The following is a 19,876-nucleotide window of genomic DNA, read 5'->3' as shown; positions in this document are numbered from 1 at the left end:
CATTTATTTTCTACTATTTTGGCATTTTTTTCTATTTTAATGCATATTTACACATATTCTTTTATTTGTTCAAATTTTAATGAATTCAAGTAAATACATTGCCTAATGGGCTTCCCTTTAAGCCCATTAAGATGGCTCAGATGGTAAAGAATCTGTAGTGTAGGAGACCTGGTTCGATCCCTGGGTTGGGAAGATCCCCTGGAGAAGGGAATGACTACCCACTCCAGTATTCTGGCCTGGAGAATTCCATGGACTGTATAGTCCATGGGGTAACAAAGAGTCGGACACGACTGAGCGACTAACACTTTCACTTTCACATTGCTTAATAAACTTTCAAAACTAGCAATATTAAACTTTTTCAACATTCTTCTCTAATATGGTTTTAATGACTATAAATTACTTTTAAGGGTATGAACTATTATTTGTTCAATCAGTTCTTTATTGTAAGATGTTTGCGTTGTTTCTACAGATGATTTAAAGTTTGTTGTATGCTTTAAACTCCACAGACATAAATCTCCACATATATATATACACAAATGCATGTGCATACATAAAACACATAGACAAATAAACTCAGAAATTAGATGCTGAGTTAAATACACCCTTAGGATAAGAACTCTATCTCCATTTCTGGTGACAAGCCAAGTCCTGCTAATGTTGTGTTTACTGCATGTAAATTGTGTATGCTATGGGTTATTCGAGTGGGTATGTTGAATAATATATGTTGAATTCGAAAATTAATGTTTACTGTTTTACATACAGATTTACATGAATCTGCATGCTTATATGCATTGATTTTTGCATACAAAATTTATATGTATTTTCCAAGTAGTGCTCTGCAAAATGCTTTTTCTCCTTGCAATTCACTAAAACAGTGGGTTTCATCAAGGGAGGCTTCAAATAAGTGTGGGAAAATCTAGGTTCAATAAAGTTAAGCAGCGTTTTTTTTTTTATAGCAGGAATCATATTTGTCAAAATAACATCATTTTCTGATTTATAGTTTTTACCAAGTAGGGAGAAGGAAACAAAAATACATGGATTGCTATGGTAAGTTACAGTAGTAGAATATTTTGGTTCTGTAATTAGCCTTTGGATAAGGACTCCTTAGTTTAAAGAATAGGATATGCTAAAATTCATTTTGACTTCATTTTATGATTATCATGAAAATAACTTGACTTAAAAGTGTTCTCTTTTTTTCTTAAGTGAAGCCTGATCCACCATTAGGTTTGCGTATGGAAATCACAGACACTGGTAGTTTAAAGATTTCGTGGTCCAGCCCAACATTGGTACCATTTCAACTTCAATATCAAGTGCAATATTCAGAGAATTCTACAAAAAATATGAGAAAAGTAAGTATATTTTAGTAAATAAAATGAAAAGTTGAGAAGCAATTAAAGAAAAGGTGAGATGCCCTCCAAGTCCCATAGAGAATGCCTCTGCCTATCAAATGTGTATACTGTTTTTGAGGAGATTCAGTCATACTTCAATATCGTACATTCAAGCTTTCATTCAAGATCAGCAAAAGAAATGAGCATGTACGCAAAATTTCTGCATCTTCTATAAAATGATTTTAGAAAAGTTGTTCAGTGTTACTAAATATCTCTTACATGTGGATCTGTGTTATATTTTGATAAGCATGGCAAATTTCTCTTAGAATTTACTGCCAGAAAAAGTTCCTTTTCCAAAAGCTTAGTATATTAGATTGTCTTTTTTCTCCCCCTCACTCTCCTTCTCTGTCTCGTTAACACAGACACACATACACACACACACGACTAATGACTACAAGAAGTCCAGATACAGAACTACTGAATTCGTAATCATAGTATTTTCACTTAAAGACCTTCTCTGGCTTTTGATTTTACATGCCATCCTTATTTTTTCTTATTACTCAATATATTTGTTTACATGCAGTGCATGCATTTATACAGTTGCTGCTGCTGCTGCTGCTAAGTCACGTCAGTCGTGTCCGACTCTGTGCGACCCCATAGACGGCAGCCCACCAGGCTCCTCTGTGCCTGGGACTCTCCAGGCAAGAACACTGGAGTGGGTTGCCATTTCCTTCTCCAAGGCATGAAAGTGAAAAGTGAAAGTGAAGTCGCTCAGTCGTGTCCGACTCTTAGCGACCCCATGGATTATAGCCTACTGGGCTCCTCCGTCCATGGGATTCTCCAGGCAAAAGTACTGGAGTGGGTTGCCATTGCCTTCTCCAGGATTTATACAGTATAGTCTGTCAAATCTTTTTTTCAGAAAGTGTTGTGCACCCACTAGGTGCCAAGAACTCAGGATACACTAGAAGAACAGGATAGGGGAGCTTGCAATCGCAAGTGGTAGAGGATGGGTTGTATTATTAATTAGAGGGAGGGGAAGATCTCTTTAAGAAAGTGATATTTGAGTAGGGATTTGAAGGAGGTGGTGATGCAGGGAAATTAGGGTCTAAATAGAGGAAATAGCGATTTAGAGGACCTTAGGGATGGGAAGTTGGAGGTCAGGGCAGTGAGTGAGGTTAAGAGCAGTAGTGGAGGGGTAGGAGAGAAGGAGGAGTCGTCAAGAGCCTCATTGGTCATAACTTTGGCATTTTAATTTGTAAAACTAATTGTTATATAACTTAGAGGTGAAAACTTGTCTTTTTATATCTGGGCTAATTTTCTAAGACTTGCAATTTAGTCGCTCAGTTGTGTCCGACTCTTTGCGACCCCATGGACTACAGCATGCCAGGCTTCCCTGTCCATCATCAACTCCTGGAGCTTGATCAAATATGTGTCTATCAAGTCGGTGGTGCCATCCAACCATCTCATCCTCTGTCATCCTTGTCTCTTCCTGCCTTCAATCTTTCCCAGCATCAGGGTCTTTTCCAGTGAGTCAGTTCTTTGCATCAGGTGGCCAAAGTATTGAAGTTTCAGCTTCAGCATCAGTCCTTCCAATGAATATTCAGGACTGATTTTCTTTAGGATTGACTGGTTTGATTTCCTTGCAGTCCAAGGGACTCTCAAGAGTCTCCTCCAACACCACAGTTCAAAAGCATCAATTCCTTGGCACTTAGCTTTCTTTATAGTCCAACTCTCACATCCATATATAACTACTGGAAAAACCACAGGTTTGACTAGATGGACATTTGTCTGCAACGTAATGTCTCTCCTTTTCAATATGCTGTCTAGGTTGGTCATAGCTTTTCTTCCAGGGAGCAAGTGTCTTTTAATTTCATGGCTGCAGTCACCATCTGCAGTGATCTGGAGCGCCCCAAAATAAAGTCTCTTACTGTTTCCATTGTTCCCCCATCTATTTGCCATGAAGTGATGGGACCAGATGCCATGATCTTAGTTTTCTGAATGTTGAGCTTTAAGCCAACTTTTTCACTCTTCTCTTTCACTCTCATCAAGAGGCTTGTTAGTTCTTCTTCACCTTCTGCCATAAGGGTGGTGTCCTCTGCATATCTGAGGTTATTGATATTTCTCCTGGCAATCTTGATTCCAGCTTGTGTTTCTTCCAGCACTGCATTTTGCATGATATACTCTGCACATAAGTTAAATAAGCAGGGTGACAGTATACGGCCCTGACATACTCTTTCCCCTATTTGGAACCAGTCTTTTGTTCCATGTCCAGTTCTAACTGTTGCTTCTTGACCTGCATACAGATTTCTCAGGAGGCAGGTAGGGTGGTCTGGTATACCCATCTCTTTCAGAATTTTCCACAGTTTTTTGTGATCCACACAGTCAAAGGCTTTGGCATAGTCAATAAAGCAGAAGTAGATTTTTTTTTTTTTTGGAACTCTCTTGCTTTTTCAATGATCCAACAGATGTTGGCAATTTGATCATTGGTCCTCTGCCCTTTCTGAATCCAGCTTGAACATCTGGGAGTTCACGGTTCACATACTGTTGAAGCCTGGCTTGGAGAATTTTGAGCATTACTTTGCTAGCGTGTGAGATGAGTGCAATTGTGCAATAGTTTGAACATTCTTGGCATTGCCCTTCTTTAGGATTGGAATGAAAATTGACCTTTTCCAGTCCTTTTCCAGCAGTGGCCACTGCTGAGTTTTCCAAATTTGCTGGCATATTGAAGGTAGCACTTTAACAGCAGCATCTTTTAGGATTTGAAACAGCTCAACTAGAATTCCATCACCTCTACTAGGTTTATTCATAATGATGCTTCGTAATGCCACTTGACTTCAGGATTTTAAATATAGGCGATCTGATATTGTTTAATGTATTACTGAGGCTTTTTGCCATTTTTAGTCTGTGTTGCCCCACAGTCGAATGGGCCAGGAAGTTCAATAATTTCGGAATACCTCATTGGTTGTTTTATGAAGTTATGTCTCTTAGATGTTTTCACTCTGGTTTTTAAACTGTATTTTGATTGACTGTAGCTGATCATCATGGAGAACGAAATGGCAACCCACTCCAGTATTCTTGCCTAGAGAATTCCATCGACAGAGGAGCCTGGCAGGCTCCAGTCCATGGAGTTGCAAAGAGTCAGACATGACTGAGCAATTAACCCACACAGCTGATCATCAGACCAGGGTTCTTAAAATTATTCATGCCCTCCTTCTGTGACCCATTGCTCTAGGAAGGTTTATAGCTCTATGCCTACCCTGTGCATCACCTTTTAAAAAAATATTTACTTATTTATTTGGCTGCGTCAGGTCTTAACTATTGCATGCAGGATCTTCACTGTGTCACGTGGGATCTTTCATTGTGCTGTGTGGGTTTAGTTGCTCCATGGGATGTGGGATCTTATTTCCCCAACCAAGGATCAGACCTGTGTCCGCTGCGTTGCAGGCAGGTTCTTAACCACTGGATGATCAAGGATGTCCCTCTGTGCATTGTTGTCTATTAATATCTTGTATGTTATCGATGTCAGCAAAGGCTTGAAGCTTCCCATTGAGTTTAGCTGTTCCTCTCAAAGTTTGAAAAGTCAATATTCATTATCATTCAGTTAAAAATATATGCTGATTATCACTGTGATTTTTTTTCCCTTGAACTTACAGGCTTTTAAAAATACTATTGACTAATGTCAGTCAAACATGTGTTACTGGGTTATTGATCTCTGTTAAATTCCACTGTGGCCAGCTAACTCCTCTGTAAGATTTTAATTCTTTGAAATTTGTAGAGACCTGCTTGTAATCGATTTTGGTAAAGGTTTCACATCAACCTAATGCTCTGATGTTTTCAAATGATATTTAACAGGCTGATGAGATTGTCTCAGCTACGTCTCTGCTAGTAGACAGTGTGCTTCCTGGGTCTTCGTATGGCGCACAGGTGAGGAGCAAGAGGTTGGATGGCCTAGGAATCTGGAGTGATTGGAGCGCCCTTCTTACCTTTACTACACAAGGTAGGTTTGGTAAGAGTCACTTCTGTTCACAGGGGAGTGTGATTCCGGAATTGCCTTTGGCATATTATACTTGTCTTAAATTTTGTGGTGGTAAATCAAAAGGAGGAACACCATATTAACTTCTAATTTAAACTTCAAATAAGGTCATCCTTTAGTGAAAAGTTGTACAAGAGCTTCCTCATTTATATGGATTCATAGCAGTATCTTGCTGAATTACTCTTTCTTACTCAAAAGACAGAGTTGGTATAAAAGTTCCAAATTTATAAATTCAGAACACTGCTTGTACTGATGTTTCCTGAATTTACACTTGAAAATCAGATATACTTATTTGGTATAAGTTTTAAATATTAAAGTTTTATTTGAATATTATATATATTATATAATTAAGCAATTCTTTTCACTCCAGATGCTTGCTTTGCAAAGCTTTTACTTTCAGTTTTCATGTTTTTAAAATAATCTTTAACGTCAGAAAAACTGCAGTTTATTCACAGCTTCCTCATGGAGTTGAGGTGCATTGTTTTACATAGAGGCCCAGGAGTCTAATGGTGGTAGCCCTGGCACAAGCCAGGCTGTGAATGCAGGAAGGCAGTTCATAGTTCTTTGACTAGTTTTCAATCTATCAAATGTGCAAAATTATTCCCACTCAAACTCGTTCAGGTTGATAGTAGATACACAGAGAAAGCAAGTACCATGTAAAACACTAAACCATGTAAACGTGTAAAACATGTAAAACACTAAACAGGCCTATTTATTAATTGCTTATTATTTAAAAAGCATTGATTGTTAAAAAGTAAGTATCAGTAGTAGTTTAAAAGCACTGACTTTGGAGTCTGACAGAATTTTGTAGGAGTCCTGCCCACCCCCCTTATTTGGAAAGTTTCTTAACCTCCCTATACCTCAATTTCCTCATCTGTAGAAGAAGGAATTTTTATATGGATAGAATGAAATGATGCACATAAAGTGCTTACTGCGGTGCCTGACTCTTAGTAAGCACTTGTGAAATAGTGGATCATAGTTTATAAATATCAAGCTTGTAAATTGACAAACAATATTCAGAATGTCAAAGTCTAATGAAATTTAGAGGCTGACATGATACTTATCTAATTGCTTAGCACAAATAACACTGTGAGAAGAGCTAGAGTAAGTGCTAAGCATTAGAAGGGATTAATTCTCACTTGAAAAGTCAGGAACCTTGAGTGAACAGACTTAGAAGGCAGGGATTTCTCATCTCTATTCCTCACATCACTATTATCACAATGTGTGTCATAGGATGCTGAAAATTCAACTTTTGTTCTATCTTGAATTATATATCACTGATTAATAGGTCTTAGTGACCAGCTGTGAAATACATAGAGTGGAATGAATTAACAGCATCGAATTTCAATGAATGTCCCGTGGAGGTTTTTATACAGTGGGATTGGGTGAAGTGGGTGGTGGGGTAGGGAAGTTGATAAGGGAGGTGGAGGCAGCAGCCCCTGCTCCCATTCTGAATGGCCTGTAAGTTGTACCTGTATTTTGCTGTCTGGTGAAATGTTTCTCTTCCACAAGAAAATGGCTTCATTCTTTGCTGTTATTCTTCTTAATAAGACCTGAGAACCTACCCTCGCTGAAGAAAAGGGAAATTCTAAAAGAATCATGATTGTTTTAAAGTTTTCTGATGTTCAAGTTATACGTTTATACCTTCCTACTGTAATGATTCTTAGCAATGTTATGTATTCAGTTGGATTAAATGAAATCTTTGATCCAGAATAATAACTACTTGTATTACATTTCATATAAAATTTTATTTTGGGTTGTTCAACTTAGGTTCTTAGACCTTCTGATGGACATATTTCTAGTTCTATTTTGCTTTATGCAAAACCCTTTTATACTTCTATTTCTTTCCTAGTTCATATCAGTATCTGTAGGATTAAATTTGCTAGGTTTACTAATATTTTGTATCATATTTTTATGCTTTCATAATAAACCAGATATTTTAATATATACTATAAAACACATATGTACACATGTATATGGTCTTTCATAGGCAAATATTATGTGTTTTGTTTACATGAAGGTAATAAAGGTATGTTTTATTGAAAAGAAGCATTGCTAATTTATTTGCTTGTGCAGTATCCAATAATTGTTGTTCTTCAGTCACTGAAGAAATTCCCTGGTGGCTCAGATGGTAAAGTGTCTGCCTGCAATGTGGGAGACCTGGGTTTGATCCCTGGGTCGGGAAGATCCTCTGGAGAAGGAAATGGCAACCCACTCCAGTACTTTTGCCTGGAAAATTCCATGGACAGAGGAGGCTGGTAGACTACAGTCCATGGGATCACAGAGTTGGACATGACTGAGCAAAATCACTTGGTGCTGCATAACTCACTTTGAGTCACTAAGTAATGTCCGACTCTTTGTGACTCCAGGGACTGCAGCACTCTAGGCTTCCCTGTCCTTCACTGTCTCCCAGAGTTTGCTCAAATTCGTGTTCATTGAGTTAGTGATACTATCCCATCCTCTCATCCTCTGCCACCCGCTTCTCCTTTTGCTTTCATTCTTTCCCAGCATCTTTTCCAGTGAATCAGCTATTCTCATCAGGTGGCCAAAGTATTCGGGCTTCAACTTCAACATCAGTCTTTCCAATGCATATTCAGAGTTAAATGATTTCCTTTAGGATTTACTGGTTTTATCTTCTTCCTGTCCAAGGGACTCTCAAGAGTCTTCTCCAGCACCACAGTTCAAAAACATTAATTCTTTGGCGCTCAGCCTTCTTGATGGTCCAAGTCTCACATCCGTAGATGACTATGGAAAAATTATAGCTTTGACTATATGGACCTTTGTCGGCAAAGTGATGTCTTTGCTTTTTAATATGCCGTCTAGGTTTGTCATAGTTTACCTTCCAAGGAGCAAGCATCTTTTAATTTCTTGGTTGCAGTCACCATCTGCAGTGATTTTGGAGACCAAGAAACAGTATTACCATTAATAGCTAGCCTTTTACTTATTCAACACAGATGTGTCCCTTTAGTGACTGTTGACATTCCAAACAGAAAAACCTGAAAATGAGGAATGAATGCAGACAGTGAGTAAACAGCTACCTCAAAGGCCAGAATTTGTTGATGTAGCAGAGAGTGTGAGGTTAAGCTTACTAATGTAACCAACTTGGATAGTTCAGATGCCATGAGTGATACCATTTGATTATCAAGGGAAAGACAGAAACTTGTCAAATAGAAAGTAGATTAGGACACCGGTGGAGAAGGTAATGGCACCCCTTTCCAGGCATGCCTGGAAAATCCCATGGACGGAGGAGCCTGGTAGGCTGCAGTCCATGGGGTTGCTAAGAGTTGGACATGACTGAGCAACTTCACTTTCACTTTTCACTCTCATGCATCGGAGAAGGAAATGGCAACCCACTCCAGTGTTCTTGCCTGGAGAATCCCAGGGACGGGGGAGCCTGGTGGGCTGCCGTCTGTGGGGTCGCACAGAGTCGGACACAACTGAAGCGACTTAGCAGCAGCAGCAGCAGGACACCGGTAGAGGGGAGGAGAGCTTATACACTTTAGCATCTCCCAAGCACATTTTCCTATTCCAGTATTATCTGCTGTAATGATGTAATATGTATTAAATCACAAATAAAAGGTAGAAGTATATTGAGAACTCCTTCTTGAATAATAATATTGACAATTATAGGGTGCTTCCTGTGTTTCAGGCACTATGTGCTTTGCACGTACTAACATTTTATCCTTTCAATGACCTGTGGGATAAGTACTGTTATCCCTCTTTTATAAACGAAGTTGAGAATTAGATAGGGTTAAGTACTTGTAACAGTTGATACAATTACAAAATAGCCTAACTCCAAAGTTCATGTTTATAACCACTAGTAAGGCAATTAAGTGCATAATGTATAATTATGCAAGATTTCTGGTAGCCCTAAAAATTGACCCTCAAAGCTAGTAAGCAGTAAATTTAATTATATAGAGCATTTTATTGGAATACCTCATTTCCTTCATGATTCTTGGTAAATGAGGTTTTAGCATTGCTTAGTTTTTTTGGTTTAGGTTTGCTGAGTTATGCTGGCTGCAATGTCTGTACTTTATAGTCCTGACCATACTTGAGACTTATTTCCTGAAAGCTGTGCAACAGCAAAGTATGTCTCCAAACCTGGGGACTTCCTATTCCTGTGTAAAGAGATTCGAATCCTTCTCCCTTAAGTCTAGTTACTTAATATGATTAGGTTCACTACCATTGTTCACTGTCCAGCAAACAGAAACATTCCATGAGATTGAGGCATTAATTTGTTTAGAATGTGTTATCACACCTGTTTTATTATTTCCAAACACTTAAAGGTTACTTGATGTAAATATTGCTGCAGACAGAATACTAATTCTCAGGACCTTTGTAACTGCTACATTTTATTCATTAATGCATTTAAGCTGTACCTACCAAGTGCATAGTTAATGAAGCATTGACTATTCCTAGTCAAGGAATTCTTATGGATTCTTTTAGAGTGAATTTAATAGGTTCTTTCTCTATAGCTGCTGGGAGATGCTTTTCAAGGAAAACCCAGGACCTTCCCAGAACTTATGAATATTGCAATTTACATACTAAAAACAATTTTAGAAGTGCTGAATTCCTGTACTAACTTTATTAACTGCATTCTTGTTGCTGTGAAAGAAGAGGAGAAACACATGTTAGATAATATCTACATTTCTTGTGCAGCTCTTATACCAGGTTAGAGAAAATACTTTTTTCTTAAAGAAAAATAGGTAATCTGCTCCAAGAATTAAAAAATCTATTTTATGGAGCTATGATAAAGACACACATTTTAAAATAATTTATCTAAAATGTTTGATTCATGATTTATGTTCTTTTGAGTAATTTACTAATATTTGTCAATAGAATTTCCTTTTTAAATAGAATTCATTAATGCAGATCCTGTAAAGGTATTGATATTTGGTCATGGGAAGAAAATCATTATTGTTGTTTTAATTTACAAACTGTAGTGTAGTAGTATCTCACATGAGAATAAAAGATAGATATATTTATATTATTTTAAAAATTAAACAGTCAGCACATATCAATTTCACATTTGTTCAATGTAAATTTTATAGATCATCAGGTTTTTAATAACTTCTTTTTAAAGCTATTTTAGCATTTAATTACATGAAAATGCTGTGACTTTAATCCTGTTTTTCAATTAAGTCTTAGGCTTCAATTTCAAAGTGAAATGCTTTGAGCTTTTTATTATCTTTCAAATTAAAGCTTCAATTTAATTTTGGAAATTTTATTTGTATTCTTTTTTAAAAAAACTGAATTGAGACTTGAGGCAGTTGGTAATGAGGTGTGTGGTAAGTAATTACCCGAGTGCTGCCCTAGGTGATATTCATAAATATAAGGGCTAACTTCTGTCCAGTAATTTCATGCTATGAAGTTTTTTTCCTGTTTGTACTTGACTGTAGACATAGCAAATGCAAATATCCTCTATGGATCATAAATATTAAGACATTGGAGTTTAGCGTGCTATTACATAAAAGAGAAAAATAATAAGAACTAATAAAAGTTTTTGGATTTGTTTTGAGGGTAATTCAAAGGATATATAAGGAAAAAGGTATTCATATCCCATCAGCAGAAAATAGCTTACCTTAAATTTTACAACTGAAATATCCTGTTTTCGTAATGCATTATGGCAGAAATAATTTGTTCCTGTGTAAACATTCATTTACTTTTATTCTGTTTCTAATTAAAAAAATAGAGACTTAACTATGGCTTCAGGTGGCGCAATGGTAAAGAATCCACCTGCCAGTGCAGGAGACATGGGTTTGATTCCTGGATCGGGAATATAAGTGGAAACCCACTCCAGTACTCTTGCCTGGAGAATTCCATGGACAAAGGAGCCTGCAACAGTCCATTGGGTCACAGAGTCGGAGACGACTGAGCACACAAAGAAAAAGAAAATGTTTCCAGTGATAGGAGACTGAAACAGTACTATGCAATAGTGCATGGGTGTTAAGAATAATATTTTAGAGAAATATTGGTTCCGCTTTTCCTCAGCCACAGGACACTGGCACTAAATACTTAAAATGATGTTACAGAACAGTATTTGCAGTTTTGCCTGCCTTGTTTACTGGTGCATCATTGATTTTACGTTTCCTAACAAGTTTTCTTATTTAAAGCTTATTTCTCTACTCGCTTACTTGAAATTTTCATGTATTCAAATAAGAGAAGGGCTATCACCATTTATTCTTCAGGATTTTGCTTTGTAGGGATTTGAATTGAGAACCTGCCTAAGGTTCGCTGATTCTGAAAGCAGAGTCTGATGGAAGACATGCCATGGTAGAATTAGACTATATTTCATTTTCACTAATTTTCTGCCTATCAGAAAGTGACAGTTTTTCACTAAAACATATTTTATAATGAGTAAATCTCTGTTCTTAGAAAATTCCGAAGACATTTATGGGCACTCAAGTCATTTGAAAATGAGAATGCTTGGGATGCTTACTAACTCTTCATGAATGGACAGCTACAGTTCTGCAGTCTCTCAGCACACTCATTTTATTTGGGGCAGTATAATCCTGAATGCCTGGTGAATCCTTTTTGCGTGCTATCAATTACTTACGTGATGCTTTCTTTCTTGATCTCATATCATATCTTTCTTCCCCCATTACAGATGTCATATATTTTCCACCTAAAATTCTGACAGCGGTTGGGTCTAACATTTCTTTTCACTGTATCTATAAAAATGAAAAGAAGATCGTTTCCTCAAACAAGATTGTTTGGTGGTTGAATTTAGCTGAGAGAATTCCTCAAAGCCAGTATGATGTTGTGGATGACCATATTAGCAAAGTTACTTTTCCCAACTTGAATGCAACCAAACCCCGAGGCAAGTTCACCTATGACGCAGTGTACTGCTGCAGCGAGCGCGAGTGCCACCACCGCTATGCTGAGCTGTATGTCATTGGTAAGAACCCCAGGCTTGTCTTCTTGTTTTCCATGAGGTACATTTTTATTATGGACTCTGTCTTAGAGTCCCATTGGAGATGCTAAGGAAATGTGATTTTCATTAAAAAATGTTTTGGTGTTTTTGCTTTATAGTAATATTTTAATGTGTTTTAAATAGATGTCAATATCAATATATCATGTGAAACTGATGGGTACTTAACTAAAATGACTTGCAGATGGTCACCCAATGCAATCCAATCACTTGCAGGAAGCAATTTGCAGCTGAGGTATCATAGGTATGTATTATTTTTGTTATTCTTTTTTCTGTGGATATGGTGAGATAAACATTTCTTATAAAAATGTCATGATAGTGATACTCTTGTAGTATCCTCTTTCCTCCTGAAAGAGGAAAGTAGAATATACTTAATTAGGAAATTTTTGAGGAGTTAAATAAATTGGGGATTCTTGAAAAAATTCACACACAAAAAGTTGTAATTTTGTTTTTGTGTCAGATTATTTTTTTCTGATATCAGTTAACTCTCCACAATTGCATTTAATGTGGAGAAATAATTAGTATGTAGTTAATGAATGAAATCCCCAAAACTAATGTCTATACATTTTTAATTTGACTTGGAGAATTGACTAGAGGAAAATATGAAGGATTATAGAAGCCTCATATCATTTGCTGAAGATTAAGGTTTTAGAAAAAAATGGAGGTAGTGGCACAGAGATTGTGAGAGACAATATGAATGGTTTTTATAAATAGGAAAGATTATTTTTTTAATTGAACTATAGTTGATTGACTATCTTGTACTAGTTTCAGGTGTGCTGCAAAGTGATTCTGTGTGTGTGTGTGTGTGTGTGTGTGTGTATCTATTCTTTCTCAGATTCTTTTCATTATAGGTTATTATAAGATACTGAATATAGTTCTCTGTGCTATATAGTAAATCCTTGTTGTTTATCTATTTTATAAATAGTAGTATGTATCTGTTAATCCCAAACTCCAAAATTATTTATTTCTTCCCTCATTTCCCCTTTGGTAACCATAACTTTGTTTATTTCATAATGATTAAACTATTCTAGTAAAGAATAATTTCATTTGTTTTTTACCCTTCTCTGTTTTAAAAAGAATTTAAGTTTATTGTCTTCCTATAGTATTCTCCTTCTCTGTATAAATGCTTTTATCTAAAATGTGTTGATTAGGACAAGATAGACATATTTTAATTTTTATTATACTCTTTAGTAATTTTCAAGAACATGTATACTCTTAAACACCCTGTCTCCATTTGTATCAGGACTTTTAGTTTTATATCCTGTGCTCATTTATTCTTAAAATCTAAAGTTTCTACTTGAAAAACAAATCCATTTTCTCAAATAATGTGTTCTGATCTATTCCTACTGCTACCAATCTATTCTTACGTAGTATTAGAAAAAACGGGGCAATTTCTTCATCTCTCATGTGGGAACAATAGCTGTCTTCATCTTGCCTGATATGAGTACTTTAAAATCAATAGAATGTTCACTGTATACCACATTACTTTTGTAATCTCTTTACTTTCTTTCCATGACATTTTCAGTGGTGTTTGTGGATGACTGTTCTCTAAGCGTTTGAGTCATTTATCTTCCTAGTATTTTCAGAAGAACCATGAAACTAGCTGCATATGCTTGGTCGAGATTTTTAACCTCTCTAAGCTTCATTTTCCTTATCTGTACAATGGAACAAATAATAGGACTTGAAGGGTTTCTGTGAGAATTAATAATATCTTATTTAATTATAATTAAGTGATATGATTTCTTCTGGTAAACATTCAATAAATGTTTGTATCTATCATAATGATAATGATGCTAATCTTTGAATTCCAAGTGGACTGCTAATGTGCTTTTGTACAAGATGATGACTCCTCATCCCACTCTCTCGTCTAACCTCACCCATCACAGGCTTTCACACACACATACACAAACTCACACATGGTTGTAATTTTGAGGAAATAGGAAGAAAAAGGTGTCACAAAAAATGGAAAATAAGGGACAGAAGAATATAGATTTTCCATTTTCATGTAACCTCCTTACTCCCATTCCTAAGGAAATAGTAACTGCTACTTTTAGCACTTAACTACTATATTTAAAGCAAATAATGGCAGAAGAGTTATTTCAAAGAAGAGGTGAAATGCTTTATATTCTCTAAGGTATAGTGTTGATTGGGATGTGGTTATAAAAATATTTTCTTAGTTTTCTTCTCTGAGAAAATAAGTGATATGTCTGACTATATGCCTGCATGCCCAGTCGTGTCCAACTCTTTGCAACCTCATGGACTGTAGCCCATCAGGCTCCTCTACCCATGGGATTCTTCAGGCAAGAATACTGGAGTGGGTGCCATTTCCTTCTCCAGAGTATCTTCCCAACTCAGAGGTTGAACCCATGTCTCCTCTGCACTGGCAGGTGAATTCTTTACCACTGGGTCACTTGGGAAGCTCACCTGACTATATGATCCATATATAAAAGTCAAGAATTGGTATTATTTTAATTATATTGCTTTGAACTAGAATATATTAGGGAAATGTCAATTAAGATATAATTTACTATCAATTATGTTTTCAATTTGTGGTAGAATTTAAAGTGCAAGGAATTTATCTTTTTTCCATCTCAGGAATGTCCCATTACCACTTACGATCTTTGTTTTAAAAATTCAATCACTGAGCTATATTAGCATAGCTTCCAAAGTGGTGTAAGTCCTGTCTCTAATTGGATCCTTCTGTCCTTATTAGAAAATTGTCCTTTACTTCAATTGCATACCCACTTACTGTCAAGTGAAATATTTAATAAATGTTTTCTATTTTTATGGAAAGATTGTAATATAGCTGGGAATTCAAAAATGCCTTTTCAATAAGAACAACTACCTTTAGATGGAGCAAAAACTGTGTATTTTAAACAACAAAGAAGTCTCAGATATCTTATTGCTTTCATCATTGTTGTATACTTATTGATTGTTTTTGTATCTTTTAAGGAGCAGCCTGTACTGTTCTGATGTTCCGTCTATTCATTCTGTATCTGAACCCAAAGATTGCCACTTGCAGAGAGATGGTTTTTATGAATGCATATTTCAGCCAATCTTTCTATTATCTGGCTATACAATGTGGATTAGAATTAATCACACGTTGGGCTCACTGGACTCTCCACCAGCTTGTGTCATTCCTGATTCTGTGGGTACGTCAAAAACTATATGTATGTCTTCATTTTTATTAGCAGATTTGGATTCAGACTGATTCAGGGTAACAGTTGAATTTTGCTATTTTCTGATCACACTAGATTAAAAAATTATTTTCCTATTTGCAGTGAGATTGAAAAGACAATCAGCCTTAGACAATTTTACAATTTTTATTTTACTTATAGCACAATTTTTTAACAATAGGAATATGTTTAGCACATAATTTGCTGAGTTATATTGGTTACTGGGTTTGAAATTTGGTACTAATATTATTCTAAATAATACACTACTTTATGTTTTTTCTCAATATACATATGGCAACATCTGATGTTTTTAATTTAAAAGTTTAATTTGGATATTCTGATGATTTTTGAAATCTGAGTAGTCATAACTCAAAGCTTAAATTTGTAAAGCTGGGTAGGAAGCAGAAGGATTCAAAATAACTCAAGTGAAATAAAGAGAAAATAATCAAGACGACGACATCCATCATAGTATTTTAAAAAGATATTTTGATTTCAAAGGACAAAGAGAACCCTTGGAAATTTTGGTATATTGCTCCAAGTATCACTGTGAAATCTTTGAAAAATGGCCCATTTATGATTGTCTGGCAAAGACAGAAGAGTATCTTTTGATGCTGTATACTATTTTGTTGGGAAATTATACCAAAAATTAATATTGGTCCATTGTATTTTCAGATAATTAATACATATCTGACTTCAAATCTAAATTTTATTAGATATAGGATGAAATTGTCATAATCAAAAAAGTTTTCTTTCAATATGAAGTCCCAATTAATTGATCTACCCTCACTAGTTTTGTTCCATTTTAAGTGATTTAATTGTAAGGAGTACTTCTCTGATACTAAATATCCTAGGGTAGCAAAGAGTTCTTCTACACCCCTCCCCACAAACATGCACAGATACACCCGCGCATCTATTATGTGGCAACGGCAGCATGGATTCAGTTTGATATCCAAACAATTTTTGATGTTACTCTTTTTAGTACTAATATAAGGCATTTAAGTTGGACTTACATTGCCTACTATATACTAGAAGACACTGTGAAAATTCAACTTTGGGAATGACAGCTCCTCATTTTACTAGCTTTGTTAACTTGGGCTAGTTGCTTAAATGCTCCGAGACTATTTAATCGTGTATAAAATGTAGAAAACTCCTTCTTCTTCCCTAAGGTCAGTATTCTGGGAATCACATGAACTATTGTACTTCAAATCATTCCTTGTACAAACTAGGCATTCATGGAATTTATAGATGTGATGTCCACATGATTCAGTCAAGTGCAATCACAGATTTAATGCCTTAGGATCTTTTGGAAGCTCATACTTCTTTTCTTGAGGAGGAATTATTAATACCTTTTCAAAAGGGGAAAAATATGTCATCATACTGGTTGGTGAAGAATGTCTTCTTGGCATATGAGGAACTGAATAAGCATGAGATACTGAGTAATAATAAGACAAGTTTAGGAGTTTTGGTTATCCACAGTCTGAAGAAGTATTGTGGATGAAATCTGGAGCTTCAAATGTTCACACTATAGTGATTCTGCTTTGAGATATTAGTTCCCAAATACATTGAGTTTGAGTAATGTCTTTTACTATTTTTTAAAAAAGCTCTTGCCATCTGGTTCTCTTTGCCTTTGTTTCTACCTTTAAAAAACTTATTTTCCTCAGACTGTAGAGAACCAAGGCTTTACTCTGCAAGACTACCTCTGACCTTAACCTAAAAATACCTTTTAACAAACAGCAGAAAAGTTTGAAACCACATGTGTGGAAATGGATGCACTGTATAGTTTTTTGCTTTTAATTAAAGTTCTATATAGAACAGAATTTGCTATTAAATTTCTTATGTGTTCAGTATGGTATCTTTTGCATGCGGAGACAATAGCTCCATTTCTAATCAGGTCTTACTATTAATTTGGAGAGTGACATGGACAATGAATTGACCTTTTTTCAATCAATAGCTCTATTTGCAAAATAGACAATCTTTTTCTTATGTATCACATACAGTTGTAGGGAATAAAATGAGACAATGAATGAGAAAATTCTAAGAAAGAGATGTTGCTTTATAAATAGAAGGTATGGAAGGTTATTGTTGTTAAGTTGTATCTGACTCGTTATAACCATATGGACTATAACCTGCCAGGCTTCTCTGTCCATGGCATTTCCCAGGCAAGAATACTGAAATGGGTTGCCATTTCCTTCTCCAGAGTATCTTCCTGACCCAGGGATTGAACTTGCATCTCCTGCTTGGCAGGTGGATTCTTTACCACTGAGCCTCCTGGGAAGCACAATGGAAGATTATAAAACCATAATAACATTTAAAAACATTGTTACTGTTTAAATTACTGTTACATAATACTTTAAATTTTTTTCTAGTGAAACCACTGCCTCCATCCAGTGTGAAAGCAGAAATTACTGTAAAAATTGGATTATTGAAAATATCTTGGGAAAAGCCGGTCTTTCCAGAGAATAATCTTCAGTTCCAAATTCGCTATGGTTTAAGTGGAAAACAAGTACAATGGAAGGTATTTTTTACCTGGAAATTTCTTCAGCTTGCCTCACTAAATATTATTTCTTATAACTGTTTAAGAATTTTATTGCATAAGATTTATTTTACTGGCATAAAAATACATCCTCCTGTATTCTGTAGTTCTTTTTGTTAAATTTTTGTTGTTGTTCAGTCGCTCAGTCATGTCCAACTCTTTGCAGTCCCACTGACTGCAGCACAACAGGCTTCCCTGTCTTCCACTATCTCCCGGAGTTTGCCTAAGTTCTATCCATTGAGCTGCTAACCCTTTCAAGGAATGCAATGTCCTGTGACTGATCATTTCCCAAGGTGTGTTTTATAGAACACTGATCCCATAAAATGTTTCTCGAGCAAAGATCACATTAAATAAAGTCTAGGAAGCCTTGCATCACTAGTGTAGCATCACGATACTTTGCATGTTAAAGGTTTGGCGAAGTCCTGAATTTAAGAAACATTTGCGACTTCATTTCCTCCTGTTTCTCAAACTCATTTTACCAAGGAATCTCTTTTCCTCTAACACACATATTCAATAGGACACAGTTTGGAAGCTGCTTTTATCAAACAACCAGAATGACACCCACAGTGGCAAGTGAATATATGATACCTTTTGTGTTTCGGCTTTCTGACAGCAGCCTGCAAAACCTAGAAATAGCAGGAGCTCCCATTATGTCTAGATCACAGTGATTTCAGCTGAATGTGACAGTTTACCTACTTATTGAAGAGACTGAATATCAGACAGGCCCTGTAGAGTAGGCCGTATCTAACCACTAGGTTAAAATTATTAAAAGTCTGTGGACAGAGGTTAGCACTAGGGTAAGAGGGTGATTGGGAAGTGAGGTTGCAAAAGAACTCTTGTCCGAGTCTTGTCATGAGATGGAAACAACAAGATGCCAAGGCAATCCTTAACTTGGAGGGACTCACATTGCAAGCCTAGTAAATTTCTAAAGTCAGAAAACACAAAGTCAGTTCTCTCTTAGTTTTGGAATAGTGTTAAGAGTTTAAAATAAAATGCACCTCAGGGTCTTTTAGCTACATATGTGTCTAATGATTTGACTTATTTTACAGATGTTTGAGGTATATGATGCAAAATTAAAATCTGCCAGTCTCCCAGTGCCAGACCTCTGTGCAGTCTATACTGTCCAGGTGCGCTGTAAGAGGCTAGATGGACTGGGATATTGGAGTAATTGGAGTACTCCAGCCCACACAGTTGTCATGGATGTGAAAGGTCTGTAGAGATTTTGTGAATGTGTCTTAAAAATGCCTAAGTATGTGCTTCAAATATGACTGAAAGATAATCCTTCTAAGATCATATGTACAACTTGGGCTCCTTGTCATTTTGCAGTTCCTATCAGAGGACCTGAATTTTGGAGAATAATTAGTGAAGACACCACTAAAAAAGAGAGAAATGTCACTTTGCTTTGGAAGGTATTCCTGATTTTTATGTTTTTAAAATTTTACTTCTGTATCCTGAAAGATTTGTTTCATTGTAAAAAGATTTACTCAATAATACCATCTTTTGTAAACTCTGCAATCCCAAATTTACTTCCGTTTGAAGATGTTGATTACAGAGAGCCGAGATGTAGAGTGGAGGAAGCACTGGTCTGGAGTTTGGAGACTTTAATTCTGTTTTTGGCTTGACATGGTGTAGTTAATCAGTGTTATGTTGACAGTCACTTAGACCTTTCACCCGCAGTTCCCTCATCTCTATCAACATAAGATTGGACTGGGTAATATCTAGTGTTCCTTCAAGTCCAAAAAATTCCATTAGTGTTTAATCCTAACCAGAGTAAACATGGCCTTCCCTACATACCTCAAGGACATTGAGATTGTTCTTTCTGTATGATGGCAAATATACAACAGATATTTCTAAAAACAATGAGTATAGAACTTA

General features: G+C 36.1%; 1 protein-coding gene across 2 annotated transcripts in view; it reads left to right on the top strand.

Annotated features, from left to right (window-relative positions):
- The window catches only part of LEPR (leptin receptor), a 92,910-nt gene that overhangs the window by 47,765 nt on the left and 25,269 nt on the right, over window positions 1-19,876 (top strand). For both annotated transcript variants that reach the window (XM_044944888.2, XM_025288536.3), the window contains exons 7-14: window positions 1,204-1,349; window positions 5,181-5,325; window positions 11,969-12,259; window positions 12,419-12,536; window positions 15,245-15,444; window positions 17,835-17,983; window positions 19,051-19,210; window positions 19,328-19,410. In XM_044944888.2, coding sequence (XP_044800823.1) covers window positions 1,204-1,349; window positions 5,181-5,325; window positions 11,969-12,259; window positions 12,419-12,536; window positions 15,245-15,444; window positions 17,835-17,983; window positions 19,051-19,210; window positions 19,328-19,410 — 1,292 coding nt within the window. The remainder of the gene's footprint in view (window positions 1-1,203; window positions 1,350-5,180; window positions 5,326-11,968; window positions 12,260-12,418; window positions 12,537-15,244; window positions 15,445-17,834; window positions 17,984-19,050; window positions 19,211-19,327; window positions 19,411-19,876) is intronic.

The sequence above is a fragment of the Bubalus bubalis genome, chromosome 6 (genome assembly GCF_019923935.1).
Source record: "Bubalus bubalis isolate 160015118507 breed Murrah chromosome 6, NDDB_SH_1, whole genome shotgun sequence".
NCBI lineage: Eukaryota > Metazoa > Chordata > Mammalia > Artiodactyla > Bovidae > Bubalus > Bubalus bubalis.
The sequence above is the reverse complement of the archived record's forward strand: the minus strand, read 5'-3'. Positions and strand labels throughout refer to the sequence as shown.